Below are 26,222 nucleotides of genomic sequence, written 5' to 3'. Positions count from 1 at the left end.
ATGCTCATATATGCCATTCGTCTCTAAATCAAGCCGTGATAGATATCTCAAGCAACCGGAACGTCAGAGACCTTTGCGGTGGCACTATCCACATCCATCTTGTCGTCATCGGCCGCTGAAGCGCCATTCGTGATGACTCCGTTCGCCTTGGGAGCCGCACTTTGAGGAGGCTCGCCGTCGATTCTGTTTTCCTTGTCTCCTTCGCTCGGCGCTCGTTCTTCCTTGTCCTCGCCAAAGGCGCGCGAACCTTGGTTTCTCTTCCACCAGGTGCCGGAGACGATCTCTCCTCGAATCTTACTCAGGCGAAGCTTCTCGCGCTCCAGCTCAGCCCCGTTAAGGCCTCGGCTGGCCGCGTGCATCTCTCCCATGGCCTTGCGCATTCGCTCTCTGCGGCCTTTGCCACGGAGACGGTTTTGCGTGCCGGCGCCATTCGTGACCCAGCGAATACCCGTAATCATGTAGCTGATGCCGTCATGGATCGACTGTCGACCGTTGTACCGTCCACCAAATTCTCGCGACTGCATGCCGAAGCGAGTAGTGCTACCGTACTTATCCAATCGTGGGAGAACCACGAGGCTGACGTGCATATCGCGATCGACGGGTACAGTGACAGGGCCTGTCCTGGGCGGCTTTTCGAGATATGTGGCCGAATTGGCCTCCAACCGGGCCTTCTCCTCCTTCTCCTTTTCCTTGCTGCGTCTTTTCGTTGCCGGAACTTCTTTTTCGGGGGCATTGATACCGCGATCGAGGTCCAACATTGCCACGTCCACATCATCAGCCCATTCACCCCGAATCCATCCGCCGTGAATGCAGGCAGCAACGACATCCGAGTCGTCCGTGTACACGTCTGTGCCCCATAATGCCCTGCGAGCCGTGATCTCTTCCCTTGCCGCTGAAGTCAGGTGCACCTTGGGTACCTTCACCGTCAGTGTGCAGTTCTCCTTGTCCTTGATGACATTCCAAGGAAGTGGCATAGGCGTCGAGGAAAATCCGCGGCCGGATGGAACATTTGGCAATTGTCTCGCGGGGCTGAGCTTGGGTTCATAGAGCACATCGCCCAGATGGGTTCGCGGCAAGTGAGCAACCGACTCGACCACAGCCTTGGAGGTTACAATTGTCTTCGGCTTGGGAGGAAGAACATTCGTCGGGCTCTGCACGGCCTGCTTGGCGGGCGTCTCCTTAACGTGTGTATGCTGATGCGCTGGTCGAGGAACATGATGGTGGTGAGCAGCCGGCAAATCCTTCGCCAGTCCTGTCGGAGATGGGATGGGAGTGTTTCCCTTTACGTTCTTGAAAGGCGTGCCGCCACTGGGAGTAGGGGTGGGGGCATTGGCGTGATCGACAGCATGATGACCATGGTGGTGATGGTGATGATGGCTGTCGTCGTTAGTCGTTGTAGAAAGACCAGAGGGAACCGGGACGTACTGATGGTGGTGGTGTTGATGAGTCTTCGGGCGCTTTGCTCGACCAACAGGCGTCAGTCGTCCCGTGCTGTCCTCGTCACCCTTGGTCTCATCTTCCTTCAACTTTCTCCGCCTGCCCTTGGGTTTGGGCGCTGCTGTGTCTGGTCCAGACTCGTGCGCTGGGCCGTCTGCTTCGTCGCGTCTTGCAAGACTCGCGTTTGTGTATGGCGATGGAGTCACGGTGTTGACAGGGCTGCCAGTAAGGGTGACTCCGCTTCCTATCCCGGAGAACATCTTACCAAACTCGCTCTTTATGCTAAGCTGCCCTGGTGGTCCTGGCTGTCGTGATTGTGCTCCTTGGACAGCCTGAGGCAGCGGCGACACTCGTCCTTTCCGATTAATTTCCTGGACCGCCAACAAATTTCTTTGATTATTGTTTGGATGCTCTTCCGCAGGTCGGTTGCGAGGCGAATCGTACATTGGCGGGCCATGAGGTGTGCTGTATGCGACTGATGGAGGCGGCGGGCCTTCTTCGGCTGGACGGCGATGCGGCGGAGGCGGTTGCCCTTGGGGGTGTAAGTGATTTATCCGTCGCTCGGGAGAGTCAAAAGGCTGCTGCTGCTGTTGTGGTTGTTGTAGCTGCAGGTGCGGCTGACCGGGCTGGCCGGGCTGGCCTGGTGGCCCGGGCTGGCCTGGAGGGGGCTGCTGAGCATGATTGGGAGGATACCGATCGTTGGGAGGCGGCTGTTGCTGGAACTGAGGAGCTGGAGCGGGATGACCCTGACCTTGAGGTGGGTAGCCAGGCGCAGAGGTCGGAGGGTATTCGTGATGCCTTGGGTGTAATCCAGCGGGATCGTACGGTACTCTAGACTGATCAAAAGGCGGCTGCTGTCTTGGCGGCCAAGGGCCTTGTTCACGTTGCTGCTCCGGGGGCCGGGTAAATGGCGGAGGCTGGCCTCTTTGAACTTCCTGGGGCCGATATTCGCCCTGGTGTACAGGAGGTCCTCGACCGCCGTCGCCTCCCGAATATGCTCTGTCTCTGCGCTCTCTTTCCCTCGCCTGCTCCCTTTCCCTGAACTCGATCTCATCCCGGCGATCTCTTTCTGCGCGGTAACGGTCATCAAAGGTCATGGGCTTCAGACCGGGTCTTTCAGGATTGTACTCCATTGAGCCTCTGGATATCTCCTCTCGCCTCGGATACATCTCTTCCGGTCCGTTGTTTCGACCCATATCAGCAGACCTCGGCGGCATGTTCTGGAACGACTTTGGCTGGCTCGTAGGCCTCGGCGGAGGGCCTTGAGGCATTCGGCTCGATTCTCTACCATCTTGAGCTGAAGGTCCGCGCTGGTGGTAGCTCTGCTGGGGTGTGCCGTACCGCTGCATCTCGGGCGTGGTCGAATAAGTACCCTGTGGTGAAGCAGCAGCGCTGCCTCTCGGATCATACGGGCGCTGATGGTCTGGTGTCTGAGGTCTTCTGAAAGGCTGGTAGTCGGAAGATGCAGAGTGCATTCTCGGGGAAGCCTGCATCGTCGGCGCGAACGTCGGCCCAGAAGGCGCCGAGGTCGCAGGCGCAGGAAAATGCGAAGGCGGTGGCTGCGACTCTCTTTGCGCTGCCGGAGGACCGCCCAGCATGGAGGATATTGACATTGAACTACCGGTGCTTCCCGTTCTTTGTATTGAGTGTAGCGAGGGTAGCTCGCGGCCCCCCGGAAATGAAGTTGGATGACCAACATTCAAAGGCGGAGCTCTTGGCACAGGCAAGCCATAGTGTCCCATCTGATGCGATCCCGGAGGAGGTGGGTTCCCGGGCTGGGGAGGAGAGCCAGGAGGAGGCATATTACGATTCATCGGCGGGCCACCAGGTAATGAGGATGCACTCGGGTGTCGAGAGTGGCCCGAAGGAGGAGGACCCGAGCTGGGCTCTTGTGGGAACGATCTCGGGCCCGATGAGTAGTATGGATTTTCTGAGGAGCGCCGCTGATGCTCGGCATATGGAGGATTATTCACAGGCGGATGGGAGACGGGTGGGAATGGCGACTGGTTCGGTGTTGATGTCGCGGTCGTGTTCGACGATGGAGGAAAAGGTGAGCGGCTGTACTGCGAAGCAGCGTTGCGCGAGAAGGGCAGCTGTGGCGGCTGTCTTGGATCCATCGCGCCGAGTTTTTAGCTCAAAGCCCACAGGGTGGATTGCACATAGGTGTCGGAGGGTGCGTCAGCGCGACGGCGACTAGGGTGCAGTGGATGCTATCGCAAAAGCAGACTCGTGTGCGGGTGCCGAAGAGGATCGCTCGATAGGTAAAGGTATCGTTCGGTGCTGGTCGCGGTGGTGAGGGTTCGACAAGGCGACGGTTGAGGAACCGAGAGTGTGGTGTTGTGGGAGGGTAAGGTTGAGGGTGAGAGGCAAGGTGAGGTGAGGTGTGAAGCAAGGTAGGGAAGTAGGAGGGAAGGGTCGAGGAACAGAGGAAGATCGCGACACACTGTTGTGTTACACGGACGCAGAATTATTTTGGATTCCCCTGGTCGGATCCTGTTTCGGTGGAGCTGGGCTGGCCGGCTGCTGGCATTGAACAGCTTGTGCCTGTGCTCACTCTCGTTTTTTCCCTCTCTTTCTTTTCCTTGGCCCTCGCCTCTTTTTTTTGCAGTACCTCGGGGGCCAGGGGTGTGAAGGTCCAGGTGGAGGTGATGGTGGACTGGCGACAGGGTCCCGGTTCTTGTTGGTGTGGGTGGGTTGAGGAGATGGTGGTGTCTTGTCTTGTCTCCTTCGGGGATGGGGGGAAGACTCAAGAGAGAGGTCGCGATCAAGGTCAAGGTGACAAGGTGGTTCACCCTTGATCACTGCAGTCTGCAAGTGGTAAGAGGTCAAGCTGGAGACGCGGCTAGGTCCAAAAGTCGAGTTCGACCACTCGACCTGCTGTTGCTTGGAGACTTATCCGTACCTCAGGTTGGGGGACTTGGGACCGTGAGCTGGTGACCTTGGGGCCGCCGCTGGCAAATGGGCGCAAATCAGCCGGAACGCGACAGGGATGCCGGGGGAGGTTCGTTCGCGCTAGTGAGACAGGTGGCCCCCCGTTGATGGGAAACGATGATGTCGATGCGCCGCGCCCGGGGAACGAAGTATGTATGGATGTTGTTTTCCCTACCGCAAGCCGGTGGGCTCCTTTGTCGATTGACAGATTTGACGTGATGAGTTGGTGAGGTTGCTTTGTCCGTGGATGCTCAAGTCGAGTCGTAAGGTGCCGGTAGGTAGCTTTTACCGCGCCAGACTCGAGGAAAATGTGGTGATGGCTTCACGTGACTATCCGATTGAGTAGGTAAGGTACCTTAGGTAAGGAATCAGCTACGTACTTTCCCTAATGTCGATTTGGATGGAAGGAAAGAGCCGACGATGTAGAAATGAAGAAGGAAAGAAGGATCCGGGTAGATACGTATTCAGATGTCCATTCCTTCCTGAACAGTTCCTTCCTCTCGAAGCTGCAGGGAACCCAAGCTGAAAGGGTATCGTGCGCCTCACGACGAACGCAGAAGCTTCAAGACAGGACCGAACGGCGCGCAAGGCGTGGAGGAGCTGGAGAGCAGCAAGGAGACGATGGGGGGAAAACGAGGGGGGACGAAGATGCGCAAGGGGACATGGACGATCCAAGGGGCCCTATCCGTACCATGGCACACTATGGCAAGGTAAGGTCAGGTAAGCTTATGCAGGAAGAGACGGTCCGCAGAGTCTTAGTGCGACTGTCCGTTGACAATAGTACTGCCGTCAAAGGTCAAAGCATCTGATCGAGGAACACGGGAACAGGAACGAGGGCGGGGAAGAAGAGAACGTTGAAAGTCGACAGCGCATCGCCGCATGCCAGAAACGAGGGACGCACGGCAGCTCTGCAAAGCATTTCTTACGAATGGGCTGTCACATCATCACTCTAGTCTCGGGGCAGGTAAGGTAGTCTTCGGGCAGGCAAAGGAACGAGTGGGTTTGTCTGCCGTGCTCGAATCGTAAGAGAGGGAGGGAGGGGAAAGCAAGGCAAGCCACCAGACAGATGCAGAATGCACAATGCAGAGAGTTGCATGCGGGATGCCCCAACTTCCAAGCACCTCTGGAAAACTGGCGGTGGACAAATATGGCCCCAAGGCGCGGGGTTCCCCCGGGCGAGTCGTGTGAGAGTGCGAAGGGCCATGTCTTCCTTTTGTTCTCGCTGAGGTTAAAGGTAACTTTTTGGCGTGATGTTACGTACAAGACCATGCTCATGCATCTTAAAAGTACAATTATGATGGAGAGAGTCAGGTATCTCACCCGCAGCAAGGGGAATGGAGGCAAAGGTTGGGGTAATTAAGGTGGCGTGCCTTGCGTATTGTCTTGGGTGTTGCGCGCCGTGTCTGCGTGTCTCTTGTCACTTCACTCTTTCATCTGAGACTCGAGAAGGTGTCGCGTCGATGCTGTGGCCATGAACATGACCTTGACATCGACCGTTGTTGACGGCAGATGTAAGCAGTCACGTAGTATGGTAATTTGACAAAGTTCATCCGGCAAGTGGTGATATCCTATTCCACCCAGGTACACGCAATGTCAACGAGACCCTCAATGACCGACGCTATGGCTAGATCCTGACATGCTCAAGAATGTTTCGTATCAGTTTGCTGAAGAAGATGAGGTGCACATTCTATCTGTAAGATGGAGCTGTTGGGGCTCTTCCTATGTGTAACTTGGCTATTCCTTATGAATTCACATTCTCTGCTTCACTCAAAGCTAACAGACAGGCTAGTAGATGCGCAAAGACAAGGAAGACTGAGGCAATTCACTCGAATGCCTTCAGTAGCAAACCCAATACCTCAGTACCTTAGTTACGTGACGGTGACAATGACAGGCTTCACTCAGTGACAGACTGACGAGACGAAGACGGGAAAGCTGCCGGTACGTATCGCCCGCCGCCCGCCGCCTTTCCCCTCGCTCCTGGGAGCCACCCTGGACCCCCATTCCATTCCTTCCCCCAGGTCAGCCCCAGCCAATGATGACGCATCAAATGACCGGATCACCCAGTTTTGTGTTTTTTTTCTGTGCCTGGGGCCCTGGGGGGAAAGTTGGGAAGGACCCGCCCACTACCTTGAAGAGCTTCGAGGTGCAGGAGCGCAGCAGCGGCAGGACGGGCGGCGCTGAGTGTCGCATGGGCCCGGACCTGGCCCGACAATCTTGGAAACCTGAAGCTCCCTTCGCTTTTCTCAATGGAATGAGGAGAAACTCGAAGGGGCCCACCTGGCACCGACAACGGGACGATGGTGCTGGTGCACAGTCAGCGTCAACGTGCAACTGGGACGGGAGGACATGTCACTCCCGTCACTCGAGCACTTCAATGCTTCAACGAGCCCTAGGCTCTTCTGTTCTTTTGAGAACTTGGAAAGGAAGTTACGTAAGGTACCTATGCAGAGGCACCGAGGAAAGGAAAGTTGACACGATCAGGTCGGGCGCGTCAGGGTGGTCAGGGGCTCCTTCAGTCAAGCAGGGTTCAGGTCCCCCAACCACCCGGCCTATCCTTCCCCGTCCATGGATCACCGCTGGGCCTTGGTGTTGGGCTGAGAAGGAAAGCGGGGGCAGGCAAGGCCGATGAAGCAGGTGCGTCAACAGGGTTACTGGTTGCCATCATGATAATAAAGTACCTCAGACTCATGACTTATCTCTTGACTGCCATTGCATTCGGTGTCTCGCTTCCAGCAGAGATGCACCAAGAAGGGAGAAATGCTACACCTTGTTTTCTCGAATGTAAAATGCCCGGGAAGAGGTTGAGAAAATCAATCATCACGCAAAACTGCGCCTTCCTCGTCTCGAAATTGGAGGTGTATCCCATGAGGAAGCTTAGGCAAGCATAGCACAGCAAAACAGAAAGAACGGCGTGGGCCGTGGTAGCTCTTTCCGTCACCCTTCCCCTTCCATTGGAAGGTCCCCACAAACAGCTCCTTCCCCAAACTCGCTCCCAAGATCCCGTGCCTGCCCTGCGACATCGACCCGCCCAAGGTACGCACTTTCCTTTCCGCAGTGCACCAACGACAAATTCGAGGAAAAGCTCTTTTGCGACCTGACCTTATTACCTCATCCATTGACCATTCCAAGAAAGTTGCGGAAAGCTTCTCGATCAACTCCACCCTGGCAATCTAATTCTGCCGACAATCGGCCAGTCATTGCTCTAACCGCGGCAACTTGTCTTCTTCCTGTGCGTGTTCGTCGGACATCAGGCACATCACACTATTCGGGGCAACAGCGTCCGGCGAGAGCCGAAGACCAGAAAAGAAGAAAAAAATCACTGCACTACCTTGCGAGATGCCACAGGGCCCGCCGGCAGCTATCCGCGCTCCTTGCAAAAAAACAATCCAAGAAAAGTAGGTCAATATCTAGCAAACCCTGACCGCAACAAAGATGCAGGGGATTTGAACAGACCCCCCGGCCGCCAGAGGGCGGTGAAGAGGCAAAGACGACCATAGCTTCACCCAATGCCCTTCACCGATGGCTCATCCCGACGCCTACCCGCCGTAGATGCATAGACCCGAGTACTATCCACTACCTCATCTAGACCCTTGAGAGCAAGCAAGGCAAAGCCAACGAACGCGCTTGGAGGCCCCTTGACCAACGACAAACTACAATCATGGAAGGGATGGGATGTCTGGTCACCTCGCGGTCAAACGTTGTGTTATTCTGCCATGAATACGGCACCGGCTTTGCAAATGCACATTGTCAGCGTGTCTTTCACCCTCCATCAGCCAGTCGCTCATCAACGTCCAACTCTATGCGCCATTCGCTATCGCTCCGGCCCCCATATCTCATCCTTGCATCACATCACCAACGCGGGAGGCCAAAAGGTGCCTGGCTGATAGCGGTTCGCCGAATCATCCCATAAGATCGACCACGTCGACTATCGCCCGCTGTTCCGTCACCCGTGTATGGCTGGATTCCCCTCGTCTTATGTGCGGCATGACACTCCATCTGGTTCGTCACGCAACACCGCATCCTCCCGCTTTCTGCCAATTGCGGCGTCAGAGACTCTTCAACCTGCAGACTGACAGCTCAACGCATGACGCCGGGATTGACAGGGGGGCCACTTGCCGGCTGCAACCACTTCCGCACATTATATGTCGCTGCTGAGCGATATCACCAATCATACGGGGGGACTACTTCGCATCGGTTACTTCAGCTCAGTTTTGCCCAAGCAAAGGCACTGAGTGGTCTGCATTCGCAACTTTTGACCCTACAAGCGTCTCTACTAAGATCCTGCTTCGTGAACATGAACGGTCACCACATTTCACCGATTTGACATGCTTCGACTTTAGCTTCACACCAGACGGGACAGATCTTGGACAGAGAAGCTGTAGGCTCTACTGGGCATCCTAACATACAAATCTCCACGTCACGTCTTCCCAACCCTTCCGCCGCGAAAGTTTGATATTCTCGGCGGCCCGATCACTCGCCGGTCGTCTTGTCGCTCCACCTAATGGCGGAGCTTCCGCCGCAGGAACCTCAACGCCATCCACGTCGAACCCGAGCGCTAACGCGCTGACGAACCCGAGGGTCTCCGTTTGGGCAAAGTGACGGCCGGGACACAGATGGCGGCCGCCGCCGAACGGGATCAATGCCCCACGTCTCCGTTTCTCATCCCGGGGATCAACGTCAAGGAATCGCTCCGGCTTGAAAGAAGCGGCATCGTCGCCCCAAATCTCCGGCATGAAATGCGTGACGCTTGCCGACCATTGCATATTGGTGCCCTTCTTCAACAGATACTGACGACCATCTGTGTCTTCTAGTGTAGCATCCTTCATAATACGTCGGTTTCCTATCTGCGCACTGTGGAGCCTCAGAACTTCGCGGAAGCAGGCGCCGAGGAAAGGACAGTCTGCTTCCAGGCTTTTAGCATTAATTGTCACGTCTCGTCCCGTTTCGCTCTTGGTTTCCACAGCCACCCGTATAACTTCCTGCCGGACACGCTCAACGTACTCTGGCCTGGAGAAAACTTCGGCAAATGTCCAGAACAGGTTCGACGCCGTATTCAGCGTTGCAGCAAAGGGAATCAGAAACTCGGTTTGGGAGAGGTCTTCGGAGGGCATCCCCAGCTCGCGTAGATACCGAGCTCGGTCTTGAAGAATCTTTGCCACATCCGAGTTCTCATCTTTTCGTGCCTGGTAGAAAGGTCGGATAAGATCACTCATCCTCTTTCGGGCAGCGATAGCTTTGGGAGCGACCAAATTCGGTGCAACCTTCATCACCAAGAGCCCTGCACCTTTTTCAAACGTCCTGCTTCATGTTAGCGAATGCCACGCCGCTCATTATGCACTCTCTTCTCACCAAAGATCTTCAAGCATCTTGGCGTCCCACATATTGTCCTTCCCGTACAGAGCAGTCGCAGTGGCCATGGTCAAGGTGCCCTTGATCCATTCGAATCCATCGGACAGTGGGCTTATGCCATTGATTGTGTTCAACACCCCTGCCAAGTATTTCAGAGCAGCATGGTTCATCTTTTGGAGCGCCTCCTGGCGTAGATTTGCCGCCATGGTTTTCTCGATCTGGTGCAAGATTCCTGGTTGCATAAGGGTGTCTATGTGATGTTTCGGAAGATCCAGCACAGCCGACGAGGCTTCGATCTGGAAAGGCTCGAAGGAAATGTCTCCGTGGCACATAGCCGCTGCGATCAGAGAGGGCGAGTTTGCCACGTACATCTTGCCATGTAACATCGGTAGTGTGCAAATCGGCAATCTGTTTTCCTTGCTTCATGCTCCAGTCAGCAAAAGAATGTGCACTTGTTCAGACAACCAAAAACATACTACAACCTGGCATAGAAGCCGCCTGATTCTCTGATGAGGGAGATAATATGGCCGAAAACTGGCAGCCTCGGACGAAGCACCGGGGGTTCACGAGGATCGAAGTTCGGAAACATAAGCTTCTTCAGCAGCAAGAACGCCGGTACTAACAGCAATGCCGCTGTGACTACAATCATCGAATAACTTCTACCTGCCGACTCCGTACTATGAGCGCTAACGTCTGCCATTTTTCGGGGAGATCAATCAGAGCGACACAACGCGCAGTATTGAGAAATAAACGTCAGAGCTCCCATCAGGCTTTGATCGAGGGTACGGCACGATCATATGGGAAATCCCCTCCCCTCATATGGCTAGGGGTGTTAAAACTTCGTTGCACACGCGTGTGGTCAGCGCTAAGAACGCCTCTCAGAGCAATCGTGTCACGAAAGGCGCTCGCCTATCATATTGCCGGTGGAATTTCTTATTCCAGCCACCGAATGAGGGCTGATATTGTATCAGATCTCGAGAAAGGCTGGGAAAAGAAGGGCTTCGTCATGCTTGACCTGTGGATCATCTGTTTATCCCCTTGTTTCTCTTGATATCTCGGGCTTGAGCTTTCGAATCTTCGTGAAGTCACGCTGTCAGCGAATATTTTATCGCTTCAGCTACCTAAGATGGCAAACTTCTGCACTCGCGCGAAACCGTCCCAATTCGTGCCCGATTCTACAGCAATCCACGAGGACAGTCTCCTGCCTGAAAGCCGAAGGCATGCGGCTGAAAAGAAGGGCCTTAGCGACGGAATGCTCCAGTCTAGCCTATTCTGATGGTGGCAGGCGATGATCTACGTCCACGCTCAAACGTGACAGCTTCCTTCCTCTTTGATATGATCCAGACTCGGGACTGTGATCGGCACATGGTGCCTTGAGGTAAGATTTCTGCCGAACTGCTTGCGCCCCTGTGGGCCTTCATTCCAGCCGTTGTCCGACCTGCTCATTTCAAAGCAGTTTGAGATCACTGACAGCATATGACATCCAGATCGAGCTGTCCCAAACGCCATCCGAACCCTTGGCAACTTTTGCCCATGCTTTACGCCAATGGTGAGCCAGCTAAGTTCCATAGGAGGCTTTGAAGAGGGCACATTTGTCATTGAGAACTCTCTTTTTCGAGATCACGCAACACCAACGCCTTATGGCCATCCCAGCTACAGCGTGTGTACTTCGTAAGGTATATCCCAGGCAAACGGCCGGGATTCCTTTCCTAGCCCGTCAGTCTGGCTACTATAGCAGCGGGCTTTTGCATCCAAACGCAACGCACGAGAGTTCAGGGCTACACCTGCAGCTTTGCCTTCTACGCACCAGCCAGCCAATGTACGACCGCGGCATCAGCGTTGCAAAGCCAACGGGGTATCCAAGTGCTACAACTTCACGTCAATGCATACCATCTTAGCTTATGACTATAGTGCGAAACGTCTTTGGATTTGTTTCAAACCTAGATGGCACTGTCAACCACGTCTATGACGATTGATCCCCAAGAAGAAGTCGTTGATTAAACTCCGGGACTCACAAAGGCCAACATCGATTCGAGGAATGTTCGTCTCTGGGCAAAGGCGGATGTCTCCCCCGCCACAACATGAGATTATCTTCTAAGGGACATCCCCATGGACCCTCGATCGAAGTGTAGCTTCGCCTTTCGAAGTCTTCTTCGCTGCAACCTGGTTGCTTAAGACCCCTGGTACTTTGAGACGTGGGCCAGGAATTGACCGGCCACCCATCCGAGATTGTCGAGATGCTACGGCACGTGGAGACAGAAAACGATTGCGGGTGTGTTGAGCAAAGAGGCACCACACCGAGCCAGCTACGCACCATCGTGAAGATCAAGAAACCTCGCACTGGCAGCTGTCTTTTTCCACCTGGGGCGAACGGATTGCCAATTCAGTGCGGCAAGCCGTATGTCGGTATCTGATCCCTGCATGACAACAGCTTTTTGATGCTTACACTGCCCGCCGTTCGGTGAGCTCCAGCCCCTCACACATCACTACTCGGGTTTCTGTCACCCCGTTGTCACAGCGGGGGACGTGCGGTGTTGAAGTTGAGTTTGCGTCAGGACAGCCATGCATCCCTGACAAGGTCAAGCATCTCCCCAAGTTCTGACGTTTCGCATATTGAACTAAACGGATTGTTTTAAAAACAAGTAGTCAGCCCGTCGACGGTTGATCTCCCGCGCCACCTCCTCCGCCCGCCTATTCACCGGGACAAAATTTAACAAGCGTCCGATCCGAATCTGAAGAGTTGCAAAGGGCAGAACGTCTGCAAACGAGCTTGTGTACCGATAGAATGCCGAAGGGCTCAAGGCAGTATCACGGAAAGACGAAGAACGGGTGCCGACAGTGCAAAAAGCGTCGTGTCAAGGTACGGAATGATCCTATTTGCAAAGAGGCGGGTAGGCATGAGCAAGGCGTGGGCCGCCAATATCGGGACAGACTGGTGACGTGCATGTAGGAGTCCCGGTTTATTGGGTTCTTCCTTCAGCCAGTCACGATGTTGGTTAGCCGAGCAAGACATGATCGCCGTCTGAGTCTCCCAATACTACACTGTACTATCTCAGGGAGCTTGTTCTTTTGCTAACTTGACATGGGGTTCTAGTGCGACTGCGTTGGTCCCGTATGCGCCAACTGTCGCCGTCGCCAAGAACACTGCAGCTATCTCGGGCTACTCGCAGACGCCCTCAATCGCGAAAATGGAGAAAAGGCTAGCGATACCTTGAGTATGGTCCGCCGTGCCGCCACGGTTGCGGCGCACGCGTCTTCACGAGATGCCCTCAGCGCTTCATTACCTGCCGAGAAACTTCGCGCCGACGAGGCCGAGCTCAAACACCACTTCCTGAACGAGGCCTGGTTCACCTTTTCATTACAGACCGATCCTCGGAAGTGCGACGTGTGGTCGAGATGGGTGCCGCAGCTGGCGTCACGCAACGTGTTCATCCACCAGAGCATGCTCTCTATCGCGGCCCTACACTTATGCTACCTCGAACCGCCAAACGCGAAGCGATACTATTCGATGGCTTGCCAACACGCCATACAAGCGAGCAACTATTTCCGGCTAGCTGTTCCTCAGGTCACGGAGGAGAACTGGCTGGCTACCTTTGTGTTTTCCATGTGCAACGGTATCTTTGGGTACTACCGGCCGTTTGCCGACGAGAAGGTGATGGGACAGGTCAGCACGTTTGAGCCCTGCAAAGCTCTCACAGTAATGCGGATAGCGGCCAGATTCTCAGACACGGTCACGCCGCACGTCTTCAAGAGTCCTATACGGGACAAGCTAGCACAAGTCGACGTAAAAGTATGGCGCGACAGCAGCGACATACTGCTACGGCCAACCATACAGAAGAAAGCCAAGTTTGTTGAGTTTCTATGCCTAGGCCCCGAATCAACGGGGATACCAGTCGAAGACATCAAGATATACCTCGGTGCCCTCGGCGCACTCAAATCCTGGATCATGTCTCTCCCCGGACGGCCGAGGATATGGAAGCACTTCATCATCTGGCCGTCGCTGGTGTCGGAGCAATACCTCTCGCTTCTGAGGCTGAAGGAACCCGTGGCGCTCATGATCTTTGTCCTCTGGATCGAAGTCATGTTCCTCGCGCCGCGGCGATGGTACCTCATGCCCTGGTACGATCGCGGGCACGCCAGCGCGATAGCGGAGCTCAGCAAGCAGGGCGACACGCCCGCCCGCCGGTTCTGGGATGCGCTGCAGTCGGAGGATAGTCAGTCTGATACCACGGGCGAGGATTCCGAGGGCAGTGTGGGGTGGGCGAGTAGTCCGTCCATTGCTAGGAGCGACGACGTCGGGGGGCGAAGAGGCGGAATTGTCTTGCTGTCGACTGGAGAGGAGTATGTTGGACAGGACAAAGGGTGTGGTGGTGGTAGCAGCGGGTATATGAGCATTCCGGCATTGGCGCAAAAGGCGAGCTGATGATGGCAAATGTCATCGCGTATATCGTCGGAACTGGTCACCTCGCGCACTTTCCATCGATGGCACTACTGTAAGGACCTGCAGGCTCCTGAACTGACAGGTGCCTAATAGCTTTTCCAGCGGGAGGAAAGAAACATACTCTGGTTTCGAGACCAGGTCGGGGGAACATTCCACGATCACGACTACATCTCGTGTTTGGCCTATATAATACGGCCCTAGTGACACTGCCCTCAAGCTGCGAAAGGTCGCGATGTGTGTTATCATGGCCTGGCTGGGGCACCAATCTGACCGTACCGACCGATTTTTAATTGTCTACTTTTGGTCCGGTGTCCCATCGACGATCGATTAGGATTCTGGAGGCACGATGGACGAGGCGATCGCACACTCATGAGCACCAAGCATGTCAAGCCTGTTCTGCTCTAGCTATCAAGATAAACCAAATCACATACTAAATATTATTGTTTAACTGAATGTCATCGCTTCAATACCCTACACTGGTGTACACAGGTGTCCCTCAATAATGGTAGTAACATGATGTCTGCCAAGCACGTGCATCTCCATGTCAATAGCAGGTAGACACACCATCTAAGATGCCTGGCCCAAGTAAGGACTCGCTGTCTGATAAGGACCAATCCTACATCGGCGGTTAAGTTCAGCAACCGCTCAGAGACGGCCCATTTGAGCAACTTTCCTTTCACATGTTCCTTTCATCACGTTACTACGCACCATTGCTGTGCTTTCTTGGTGCGCGAATTTTCATACGCTTTGTACAGAGTACCTTTCCGCCATTGCCTTGGGGGTATAAGGTGCTGAGGTACGCGGGCGCGCCAATGCCTCTAACAGCAACTCCGCGTGAAGTAAAGGAGCGCCCGCCCCACCCCGCCCGTATCGTGCCGTTGGACTGGGCTCGCTAGGAGGTGTGGGGTGACGGCATGCAGGCGGGAGGTTTCGTCCGGCGTCGGCGGGGGGTGGTAGGAAACCTTAGTTTCGGCCTGATGATTTCTTTTTCATACTGTTATGAATGTGGAGAAGTGTTACACATGTATGGATTCCAGAGACATGCTTGAGCCCGACTTCTCATTGCTTCGAAGCTGGAATTCTCGGTAGTTTCTGGATCGGTCTGCGGGAGTTAACGGCACGGAAGGGATGGGAGGGAGGGGCAAGGAACCGATCCCGGAGGCGGGTGCCATCGGCTTTCGGGAACGACTCCGCCGGTGGGGTTCGACGACACATAGTTTAGACACCTCCACCCTCTGTGATTACTTCGCACCTCATAGGACGTGGAAGTGAGTGTACGGGGGCAAATGTGTACCAAACAACTGTACTCGCGGTGATCGTCGGGGCGAGACGCGAGGTACGTCTAGGACCTGGACTGTTTATGTACTGCATGAATACTGTTGGGAGAGCACTGGCCGATCCCGCCCCTAGAAGCGCTGGCCGAGCAAGCGGGCGGAGGTCTGAAGTGGGAAAAGAGCTCAGGATTGCACATGTATGATGTCTTTTACCCCGCAGGAGATAGTCCAAAGTTCGTGCTATGCAGTCTCTTATCAATTGTCTATATAACATGCTCATATCTCGGTCGTCTTCCTCCCTTCTTCGCTCTTCTCTTTTCTGCAACCAAGTTACGTTGACCAGCTTCGATATACACACACAAATAGTAGGCCCATTTCCGTGTAACCGGACGCATACAAACTGACACCCTCACAGGAGGCACTTTGCCGTACAAGCATCTTCACGAGTATGTGAAAACTCTTGAGCGCAAATGCATGAGCCGGTGCCCACCCGAGCGCAGACGTCGCTACCATCACTCTTCCCCATGATGAGTTAGCAACCGATGCCGACGGTGTGGCTGAGAATATACGGCCTTGAACTTGATCTGGATAATACCAGCGAAAGGATCATGCACCCTAACACAAATAGATTACACCAAGAACACACCTACTCGAGAAGTTCTTCCGAACCCCAACGACAACAAAAGACAAAATGGCTCCTCCCGCTGCAATCTCCCCCGTCCGCGACTACGCCGTCCCCGTGATGGCCAATAAGTCCAAGCCCTCTACCCCCGTCCCCACCACCGCTGCCAACGCTTCTACCAAGGTGGAAGACATGTTCGGCAAGTGGGATACCTTCAAGTTCGCCCCCATCCGCGAGTCCCAGGTCTCGCGCGCCATGACGCGCCGCTACTTCTCCGACCTCGACACCTACGCCGAATCCGACGTCGTCATCGTCGGCGCCGGGTCCTGTGGTCTCTCCACGGCCTACGTCCTCGCCAAAGCCCGCCCGGACCTCAAGATCGCCATCGTCGAGGCCGGCGTCGCGCCCGGTGGTGGCGCGTGGCTTGGAGGGCAGCTGTTCTCCGCCATGGTTATGCGCAAGCCCGCCGAAGTCTTCCTGGACGAGGTCGGTGTTCCGTACGAGGATGAGGGAGACTTTGTCGTGGTGAAGCACGCTGCGCTGTTCACGTCCACCGTCATGAGCAAGGTGTTGCAGTTCTCCAACGTGAAGCTGTTCAATGCCACCACGGTCGAGGATCTGATTACTCGCAAGAACGAGGATGGCAGCCTGCGGGTCGCGGGTGTGGTTACCAACTGGACGCTCGTCTCGATGCACCACGACGACCAGTCTTGTATGGACCCCAACACCATCAACGCGCCGCTCGTGGTGTCGACTACCGGCCACGACGGCCCATTTGGCGCGTTCTGCGTCAAGAGGCTTGTGAGCATGAAGCAGATTGAGCAGCTTGGTGGCATGCGCGGGCTGGACATGCAGAGTGCCGAGGACGCGATCGTCAAGGGGACGAGGGAGATTGTGCCGGGGTTGATTGTGGGCGGGATGGAGTTGAGTGAGGTTGATGGTGCCAACCGTATGGGTGAGTCGTCTCCTTTCACATACTTGGTTTGGGGAGATGAGTGTTACGTTTTGCTAACGTCCTCGGGTGTTATTCAGGTCCGACTTTCGGTGCCATGGCTCTCTCTGGAGTCAAGGCTGCCGAGGAGGCTCTTGCCATCATTGATGCCCGCAAGAAGCAGAACGAGCTCTAGACTGGGGTAGTCTGATGGGACGGTCATTTTGTTTCATCCGAAGATTGGGACATGGTTGCTCGCTGCTTTCCAGATCAGGTAGGTTTGGGTTGAAGTGACACGAGATTGGATACTTTGTCATGGTTTGAGATCAAGTACACAAGATACAAACATTCAAGTATGACCTGAATACAGTCACTCTTTTGATACTATGATTGGAGGTATACCTGTGATGTGAAGATCGGAGAACCTTGACAGGTGTATGGCTCTGACCTGCAGAAGTATGCGATCTCTCAGGTAGTGGTGAAAAGGCACCTTGCTGGCTTACCTCAACCCACCTTGGGCAGTCAAGGTTGCTCAGGCATAGCGAAATCTAACTGAGTCAAGCATCCTCCCACAAGATCCCACCCCAGCAGCCAACTATCAAAGCCCAAACTACAGACATCTCTTCCACACTCCCTCACAACACCTCACATACCAACATGTCACCCAACATGGACATGACTACTATCGGAGCGCTTGTGACTGAGCGTCAAGCCAACGACTTTATGGCTTTCCGTGATGACATAACTGCCTGGCAGAACACGAGAAACCAGTACAGAAGCTCCGGAAAAGAGGTTCCTCCGGCGATCGCAGCCGTCACAAGCTGGATCGAAGCCCAACTTGAGAAAGCAGTCGGGGCCATATACGACGGCGTATTGGAGACAGCACACGTCTATTGTAACCGGATACGGTACGGATTAAGGGCATTCGAACAGTTCACGCGCGAGGAGGCACTGTATGGCGGCCTCATCATGGAGCTCAGGCAGATCTTGAGAGACCACGGCCTGATGAAGGACCTCCACTGTAGCGCCAAACGCCTGCCAGAACTATGCGTCAAACACGACATGAAGGAAATTACGCCTCAGGAGATTGAGGACGCACAAGATCAACAGGGTTGGAGGGCGGCCACGAATTGGTCGGACTTGATCCGGGAGGTCGATCGGGAGCTTCGCTGCACCGCCGAGTGGAATCATTGCTACGGAAGGTACGGGGAACGTGGCTGGCGAAGCACGCCTTTCGAATGTCCGCCAAAACCGAAAACGCCCTTCTCGAATGTGGCGCGGGCAGTTATCGACCTTTGCCTCGATGAGGTCAGCGAGGAGGATAACTGGGAGTCCGTCGTGGACATTGCACGAGAACAGATAACGACGCCGAATGACTTCAGGCCCTACACAATATAGTTTGGTGTGTTCGATTACTTGAGTTACCGAACGGAAGCGACATGACGGAACGTTCTTGCAGAGACGCATCACTTAGCTGGGCGACGCGAGACTATGGCCTCTGTTGGAGTAGAAGGTTGACGATATGAACCTCGATAGAATGCAGAGAATGTTGATAGATTCACATTGGCTGAATTGCTCACACCAACTGAGGCAGCCCGTTATAGAGAGCTTTCGCCAACGCGAAGGGGTACCCTCCTAATAATTCATTGAAGTCAAGGGCGCTTCTCGGTCTCGATACATCATACGGATTTGAGAAACGTTTCAACACCACAAGACTAGAATTAGATACTTATGCAATTAGAAGTTTTTGGAAAGTCCCGCGTTCCGACATAGGTTGCTGTCGTATGCATCAATCTCGATATTTGCCCCAAACAGCTTACGATCTGTTCATTTTCCCGTGGTAAACGAAAGATCTGGAGAAAAGTCCGGCAACGTCAACGCCCAATCAACTCAACACATGCATCAAAGGTGTTTTTGTCTTATTATTAGATAGTAAAGACCATTGATTCTACAAAAGGCTGACTTTCTTTGACTTGATTCCCCCTTTCAGCTCAGGAACGTAGTACTTACACATTATCTACCACTGCAAAGGCTCTTTGTGCTGAATGACAAGGAGACAATGAAGCGAGTCTGCAAAGATCTGCATTATTTTCTGCGTATAAATGCAACTCGTTTCGTCTTCAGTCTAGAGCTTACCAATCCAGTCCATCACATCAACGCAGAAACCCTCAATATCACCATTCAATTCCTGACCTCCAGCATTCCAGCACAACTTTTTTCACCACCATCTCTAGGCATCATCTGACCATCTAACCTAAAGGACAAAGCCCGACATTGCGATTGTCATCTCATTCATCCTCACAAGAATTCCGATCATCATGTGTCTTATCCTCCAGCCAACCTCCCAATGCAAGGTGTGTCTCCAACTCATCCGACTCGAAGACGTAAACCAATTCTGCGCCAACACCGTCAACATCCCTAGCGGCACTAACTGGGCCAACATCTCACCTTCCATCCTAGGCTCCTGCGGCACCCTAAAGCTGACGAGAGTCCAACGCCTTGCTCAGTTCGTCTGCGAACACTGCCGCTGGTCGGCAGAACAGGCAGCCAAGGACTTTTACGAGTTCCTCTATCCGTCGCCGCACAAGTACTTTGGAGAATCGGCCCACGGCTTTGCTGAAGAGTTCTTGAGCCGTCCGAGTGCGCCTTCTCCCGGGAAGCAACGTCCGTTTCCCCGGAATAACAAGGGTAAGTCTTACAGCTTGCCTCTTCTAGCCATGACCGCAATCTCGAGATTCCCGATCCCAGCTGGGTCGGGTTGGCCCCAGTCTGAGGCGCCGTCTGAGGCATCAGTTGCCACGACGCACTTGAATCACCGCTCAACTCTGGACCCGCCGGCGAGATCCAAGTATGAGTTCCACTCTTCATCAAGTGTGTATTCATGTACTAGTGAGTCAAGCGATGAAGACAGTCTGGAGGATAATCAGAACGACAGCCGATGCCTTCGATGGGCCAATTCGGTAGACCTTATGAACAGCAAGCAACAGCCACCACCTCTGAACATGCTGATCGATCAGACCCAGAACCTTCCGGATACCCCCAAGTCCGCCAAGCAACTCCGGGTCGTATCATCTTGGGGCGCGAGAGCCGCTCACAACCCCGAAGAAGACCCCTGGTGGCTACCCGAGACCTGGGGTGCCATACAGGACCTCACCGACGATCTTGTCGAATATCTCAGCAAGGCTGAGCTTATTAGCACCTTTCACGGCCACAGTGTTCACGTCTCTCGCAACGAAAACGATACAAGTGCCTGGGACGAGAGCCTCACCGTCATCATCGTGACGCCTGGAGGAACAAGAGCCCGCATCATGACTGGGGAAGTGTATCAGCAGGGCGTAAGCCTGGCGGGCCTCCGCATGATTGATCGGGCTCGGTACCAGCACATCTCCAAGAAGGAGCAGAAGCATATGGAAAAGGCGGGACTCGGCTGCATCTTCTACCCGTGTAGAGTCGCGAGTTGTCCGCTCTCTCATAAGAAAGATCAGCATCAGCCGTGGCCTTCGAATGGCGAGAGCTTGCTTGCTGGCTTAGAAAGGGGATACCGGATGCGGAAGAACTGGAAGTCTCGGGCAAGTATTTCTGCCTCTATGGCGCCGACGCCGACTCCTCGTCAATATTCATCCCCGTTTCTTGTTCGAGGTCGATCGCCTGTCGTTGATGGGGGACTTTCCCGCCGTCGACCGGCTCCGCTGGATCTGACAAAGACAAAGGAAGTGAGATTCACTGATGCAGCAGATGTTACTGAATCCACCTGGTCCCGTGAAGATGTGACGCCTCATCCGAGCAGTCTTCAGACAGCAATCTCAGATGAGGAGGAGGAGGGTCCCCTCACGACGCCTGACTGGTTCGAACCTCTCATGAATGCACCACTCAAGGTAAAAGGCGATATGATGGTGAAGTACGGGGGTAGAGCTGGTAGAGTTCGACCCCAGAACTACGACTTGAACCCGGCCAGCGAGAGCAATGAATCACCACTTCCCCATGTTCGTTCCGAGACAAGTCGACAGCAGATTCCCAAGACTTGGGATGCCTCAATCTTTGGGCAAGTATACAACGCCAGAAGGGCTGCGGCTGATTCATCATGCGACGACACCTCCAAGTTGCGTGCCCTACCCATGCTCTGAATCAGTTATGGATTTCAAGCCCTGATGAGGATGATACTGACACCTGTGATCCCCCATCTCGGTAGGTAAGTGATTGGGGACGGTTATTGACGTTTGTGGAGTATGAGCTGCGTACGGGTGTCAAGGACGATAGTTACACGAGAATCCATGGATTTCTATAGTTGGGCTAGAATTACTACATGATTCAATAGACCATTCGTTTCAAATCTCACGCTACTGGATCCTTCGGTCAACTGTTTTAAACCTGATTTAGACTAACGATGCTGTATGTGGTCCTAAGCCATAGAATGGTTCTAACCTGGCGCCGGATTAAGGCTGATCGGCATCTTGCTTTCTCTAACCCCCCCATTTCCTCAGAGCGAAACCCCCCTCTCCGCCTTTATCATTGATGCAAGTAGGTGTCGATTTGATTGCCGAGAAGAATAGAGGTGTGTATGTGGTTCCTAAAACACTAGATGTTTAGCAGGTTTACATCTCTTCATCGCAACTACTACGTACTGTTTTTCAACACGAATTTCCGTGACAATACCGTTACGAGCTGCTTCCATATTGGTGTTCGAAAAAGATGGAGACAATTTACGTTTCGTGTGGAAAAAAGACGCTCTTCTCCAGGTTCACATCCTCTTCTTGCTCGTACACTTGAGTGGGCCAAACTTGTTCCTGGTGGCCTCCCACCACGCGGCACCGACCATACCCTCGTTGCAAATCCCCACCGTCGCGAAGCGCCAGGTCATGATGCCCTCCCACTTGTTCTCGCAGCCGGAGTCCGGGCTCGGGGCGCATACCGGGAATTTCTTGAGGTTGTCCCAGAGACCGCCGCAGATGTCAGGGATCTTGTCGACGTCGGGGACCATGGCGTGGATCATCCACTTGCGGTTGAGGTTCATCATCTTGAAGTAGTTGCCCGTGCAGGTGGGTTGACCTTGCTTTAATACCTGCGTCTGTTGCCCCAGCACGCCGGTGATGGAGAGGGCTATGGCGAGGACGGCTGTTGCGGAGAACTTCATGTTTGATGGTTGCTGTCGTAGGTCTTCAATTCTTGTGGATGGATGCGATGAGTCGTCTTCAGATGATTGTGTCTGAAATGTGGTGTTTGATTTGCCCTCTTGAATGGTATAAGGAAGAGAATTTCAAAAGCTGACCGCTGTCCTGGCATTTGTGTCATCAAGTCTATCCAGAGAGGTACCACCGACTGCATCCAAGTCGAGTATGAACCGCGGCTGGTTTTCTTTGGATCTTGGGTCAACCACAGAAAACCCTTCGCCACAAACCTTGTGTGCTGGCTCGCCTCCATCCCTGGCCTGACCTTGATGGGGCATCTCACGTTCCTTTTCGTGACATAAATGCATCTCGGCGTTCTTTTCTGCGCCTAGAGTCTGTCTAACTTCCCTCCATGATCACCAAGTGTAAGACAACGTTCAGCTCAAGATCCTCTGACATTCAAGTTCTCACGATACTGAAATGTTGATCGCGGAAACAAGGAAGAAGACCTTTCACCAACTACAAACCCATACTAGATTTTGCCAAAACCACACATGAAAGCTATCCTTCTACTTATTTCTCCACCATAGCCCATACAAACTGGAACTTAAAGTCTCAGGGTAGCAAGGAGAAAACTTAACCACCTCATCTGTATCACGTTTTCTCTGCGCAGACACGTCTGCAACGCTTGCCGGTTCTTCAGGAACAGCTTGTGGCCTTAGACAACGAGACTATCAACTCAGAACGGCAAAAATGCAAAAGATTGGGCCCTAACCAGGATTCGAACCTGGGACCTCTCCCAGATAGGTGATTCCGAAGATGTACCCTAAGGGAGAATCATACCGCTAGACCATCAGGGCTGCTGAGTCATTGAAGACTCGTGGTGTGATGCTCAGGGCTCCAGGGCGAGACCCTATGGAGGCGAGGAGCTCCTCTGGTGGGAAAATTGGTGATTGCAAGAGTGGTGCTGTGGCGGTGGTGGCTGGTGCGCGAGGGCGGGTGTATTTGTGCGCGTCTACTACGTATAGGCCCGGCGGTGCACATGACTCTCTCTCTGGTCAAGGTAAACGGTTGCTCTCGCGAAAGTAGCGCTTCATTGCTTTGGGGCCCATGGGTGCCGTGGCAGCATCAACTGCCAATTCGCCCTTCATTAAAGCGTTGTCCCGTGCTTGATAGCGGTGACATCAAATTCGTGTGCACGTCAAGTGCATTGGGCGCCGCCTCGCCCCCTATCCCAGGGGAAGACAATGGTGAATGCTGTTTTGTTGATCAGTTGACAAGTCAGATCGAATCTCAGTCGAGTCCTCGACGGCAGGCCCAAAGCTGTCCCAAAGGGTGAATGATCTTCAGGAACAATTGTTGTAGGCACATTCCACCTGCCTCCCTGGGCAACCACGCGGGCCAAGCACCAAAGGGAAACAATGAAAAGGGAAGACTATTCTTAGAGGCAAACAACCTAGGTCCCTCCGGGTAATGCCACATGGGCGCGCATTTGGTCCGGGTGCGGCTCCCCCTTCTCTGGCGCCGTCGGGACTCTACTGTGTACACAGCCGCAAGCCAAGCTCCCAGGAGAAAGATCGACTCGTCCGAACTTGTTGTCTTTCGCGGTAAACAGCGATAAGCTCCGAACCCCCAAGGCCATCCAAGAAACACCGTTTTGACGGGCTCCCTCCCGCACATGTCTATACCTACGCTCTTAGTGCCCTGAATGCCTGATTAACAGCTGGTCCTGCAGTAGCAGAAGCAGCCAGCCTGCAGGCCATCGCTGGACCGGCGGTAGCTCCATCTGCCCTCAGTCCTGACGAGGCCTATGACGCGTTCAGGATTGCCACTTGCCCACTGGCCTCTGCTGCCAGCACTGCCCCAGTGGAGAAACGGAACAGAAGGAATCGCAGATTCGCACTGCACAGAAAAGGCTCTTCCTTGGAACCAGTTCGAGAGGGGAGGGAGAAGGGGGGAGGGATTTCGGATAGCGACCAGGTTCAATGGTGATTGTGTTCCCACCTGGTGGACCGGGTCGCCGTATCCGTTACGCTGAGCGGCTTGAACGGGCTTCCGCTGGGTTTAGCTGGGAAGATCCAGACCCCATCGGTTCCTGGCACTCCCACTTTCAACCACCCCGGCGGCGTACGGGCCGTTGTGCGGCAGCGGCACTGGGATCGGAACATGGGAGAAGAAAGATGGGACGCCGTGAGTACGAAGTCTCTAATGAGCTGTGTTGCACTGCCGAGGAAACATCCTGCGAATATTGAAAGAGCAATATGGTAAGCGAAGGGAGGTGAAGGGGAAGAACTCAGGGAGAGATGGAATGATGCTCCATTGGCACAATGCATAGCAAAACCCAGCCAGGCGGCTCGGTCACCTTGCCTGTTACCCTGATTTTGCTCTTCTTGAATGGTATGTGTCCGTATCCGTACAGGCAATCTCCAATCCCTCACTTCACAATGCTGTGATATTGTCTCCATCAGGCTGTCTCCATGGGATGATCTTGACGATTGAATGCGTCTATGCTGCATTTCGATGCTCCGAGATATCGAGTCGTCAACCCTCTTTCGAGAGGCTTGCAGATAAGACCAGAACACAACTGAGGGGTTTTCGGGTGCCGAACTTTGCATGCTGACAGCAGGTTGAAGGACGAATAGGACGTCGATGAAGGGGTATTGCGACTATAGGGCTTGGATATGCAACGTCATGGAAGGCAAGCAGTGACGACTGTCTCTGAAGTTCGGGGCCGTCAACTCGCCTGTTCATGAGCATTTGGGTGAGAGATTTAACTTTATGCACTCGGACGCCTCCACCGGATCTCCACCAGGGAAAAGTCTCTGCTTTGGTCGGAGTCATGGAGAGAAATTGAGAAAAGCAAGAAACGGAAACCTGGAGTTGGTACCGCTCTAGACTTCTTATCACGTCTGGAAAGGTTCGAGAAACCTGAATCCGGTCCAGCGGACAGCAAAACACTGCAGGTAAGCAAGGCAGAACTTTGTGCGATTCTGCAGGTCGCTTGTGGACATGTGGACGGGCAGCGTCGATCTTCCCGTCATAGCTCGTGCTTCTCTTGAGTGTCCCGTCGTGCAAAGTTGGAGTGTGGTGGCACTTTGTGGGTGCCATGTTTGTGGTCCACCGACCAAGTTCAAGATTTCGTGTTCCGGTTCCAGGTCGAGGTCCAGGTTCCAGGCCCAGGCGCTGGAGCTAAGTTGACTGTTCCTGACATGGCGGCAAGCCTTTTCCCCTCTCTCACGCAGCCAGAAACCTAACGTGCGGGTGTGCCTGGCCGGCGCGCTTTTCCTGCCGGCATTTGTTGGTGTGGGATCCATGGGGCGTACGGAAAAGAAGGGGACTTTCACTCGACTCGAGAAAGACACTGATGCGTTGTCCAACAGCAACGGGATGTTTTCATCCCAATGTGTGTGTGATGTGGCTTTTAGGCGCTGAATATCCGCATCACCCCAAGATGAGATGGAAATACTTTTGATGACGATCCATCAAACCAAACAAACCCAAGCTTTAGTATCTCATCTTCCCAGTCGATAATCACCCATTGGCAGGTCCGCCGTGTAACGGTCTAGTGATGCTTGGCTTCTGGTTGGCTTGTGAATGGAATGTTACTGCGACCTTGAGGAGGGATTGGCTTGGACTCGAACCTGGGACCAAGCTTTGGCTGGCCGTGGCCCTTTTGGAATTGGCGTGCGGTGAAATTACCTTCCCCACCCCCTTTTCCCACATCACCGTCCAATCCTGCTCTGGCGCCGGCGGTGCACCATGATCCATCCATGGCCCATTTCCCTCCACCATCCGACTTACCCATGTCTCCCTACTGGTTCCTGGCTCCCACACGTCAAGAGGGAGGTGTGTGTGTCTGTGTGTGCGTGTGCCTGAGTTGGCAGAGCCAAGCTGGCAAGCAGCGAGAGAAACAGGGATTGTTCCTGGCCCGGCCTGTCTGGCCCTGGAACCAGCGATGCCCCTCTCCACATCGCCTAGCCCTCTCGGTCATCACTTCTGGACCTTTACCCGTTTTGGTGTCTGTTCCTGGCTAAGCAGGGTTGTTGACGGGTTGTGATGGGCTGTTGATGGTGGATGATAGAGCAGAACGCGATGTCTTGGTGACGACGCCCCTGTCAACACACCAAGTTCC

At 54.1% G+C, this 26,222-nt stretch overlaps 10 protein-coding genes across 10 annotated transcripts; 4 read left to right on the top strand and 6 right to left on the bottom strand.

Moving 5' to 3' along the window:
* Positions 1–47: 47 nt before the first annotated feature.
* Positions 48–3,554, bottom strand: CCOS01_09154 (histone deacetylation protein Rxt3; the record flags this gene model as incomplete). Its single annotated transcript, XM_060457314.1, has 1 exon — positions 48–3,554. One exon carries the CDS (start codon positions 3,552–3,554, stop codon positions 48–50), a length of 3,507 nt encoding a protein of 1,168 aa, XP_060312014.1.
* A 5,211-nt stretch (positions 3,555–8,765) lies between these two features.
* CCOS01_09153 (prostacyclin synthase) lies at positions 8,766–10,103 on the bottom strand (the record flags this gene model as incomplete). Its single annotated transcript, XM_060457313.1, has 2 exons — positions 8,766–9,666; positions 9,718–10,103. 2 exons carry the CDS (start codon positions 10,101–10,103, stop codon positions 8,766–8,768), a joined length of 1,287 nt encoding a protein of 428 aa, XP_060312013.1.
* An 89-nt stretch (positions 10,104–10,192) lies between these two features.
* On the bottom strand, positions 10,193–10,366 carry CCOS01_09152 (prostacyclin synthase; the record flags this gene model as incomplete). Its single annotated transcript, XM_060457312.1, has 1 exon — positions 10,193–10,366. The coding sequence occupies one exon, from the start codon at positions 10,364–10,366 to the stop codon at positions 10,193–10,195; it is 174 nt and encodes a 57-aa protein (XP_060312012.1).
* A 2,136-nt stretch (positions 10,367–12,502) lies between these two features.
* CCOS01_09151 (uncharacterized protein) lies at positions 12,503–14,140 on the top strand (the record flags this gene model as incomplete). The annotated part of the gene is made up of 2 exons (XM_060457311.1): positions 12,503–12,577; positions 12,812–14,140. The coding sequence occupies 2 exons, from the start codon at positions 12,503–12,505 to the stop codon at positions 14,138–14,140; spliced, it is 1,404 nt and encodes a 467-aa protein (XP_060312011.1).
* A 1,983-nt stretch (positions 14,141–16,123) lies between these two features.
* On the top strand, positions 16,124–17,181 carry CCOS01_09150 (thiazole biosynthetic enzyme; the record flags this gene model as incomplete). The annotated part of the gene is made up of 2 exons (XM_060457310.1): positions 16,124–17,009; positions 17,087–17,181. 2 exons carry the CDS (start codon positions 16,124–16,126, stop codon positions 17,179–17,181), a joined length of 981 nt encoding a protein of 326 aa, XP_060312010.1.
* Positions 17,182–17,642: 461 nt separating this feature from the next.
* On the top strand, positions 17,643–18,383 carry CCOS01_09149 (uncharacterized protein; the record flags this gene model as incomplete). Its single annotated transcript, XM_060457309.1, has 1 exon — positions 17,643–18,383. The coding sequence occupies one exon, from the start codon at positions 17,643–17,645 to the stop codon at positions 18,381–18,383; it is 741 nt and encodes a 246-aa protein (XP_060312009.1).
* A 920-nt stretch (positions 18,384–19,303) lies between these two features.
* Positions 19,304–21,109, top strand: CCOS01_09148 (uncharacterized protein; the record flags this gene model as incomplete). Its single annotated transcript, XM_060457308.1, has 1 exon — positions 19,304–21,109. The coding sequence occupies one exon, from the start codon at positions 19,304–19,306 to the stop codon at positions 21,107–21,109; it is 1,806 nt and encodes a 601-aa protein (XP_060312008.1).
* A 614-nt stretch (positions 21,110–21,723) lies between these two features.
* CCOS01_09147 (uncharacterized protein) lies at positions 21,724–22,116 on the bottom strand (the record flags this gene model as incomplete). Its single annotated transcript, XM_060457307.1, has 1 exon — positions 21,724–22,116. The coding sequence occupies one exon, from the start codon at positions 22,114–22,116 to the stop codon at positions 21,724–21,726; it is 393 nt and encodes a 130-aa protein (XP_060312007.1).
* A 1,956-nt stretch (positions 22,117–24,072) lies between these two features.
* On the bottom strand, positions 24,073–24,423 carry CCOS01_09146 (uncharacterized protein; the record flags this gene model as incomplete). Its single annotated transcript, XM_060457306.1, has 1 exon — positions 24,073–24,423. One exon carries the CDS (start codon positions 24,421–24,423, stop codon positions 24,073–24,075), a length of 351 nt encoding a protein of 116 aa, XP_060312006.1.
* A 208-nt stretch (positions 24,424–24,631) lies between these two features.
* Positions 24,632–24,931, bottom strand: CCOS01_09145 (uncharacterized protein; the record flags this gene model as incomplete). Its single annotated transcript, XM_060457305.1, has 1 exon — positions 24,632–24,931. One exon carries the CDS (start codon positions 24,929–24,931, stop codon positions 24,632–24,634), a length of 300 nt encoding a protein of 99 aa, XP_060312005.1.
* Positions 24,932–26,222: the final 1,291 nt, after the last annotated feature.

Source organism: Colletotrichum costaricense (assembly GCF_030867565.1).
Source record: "Colletotrichum costaricense strain IMI 309622 chromosome Unknown Scaffold_9.1, whole genome shotgun sequence".
Lineage (NCBI taxonomy): Eukaryota > Fungi > Ascomycota > Sordariomycetes > Glomerellales > Glomerellaceae > Colletotrichum > Colletotrichum costaricense.
The sequence above is the reverse complement of the archived record's forward strand: the minus strand, read 5'-3'. Positions and strand labels throughout refer to the sequence as shown.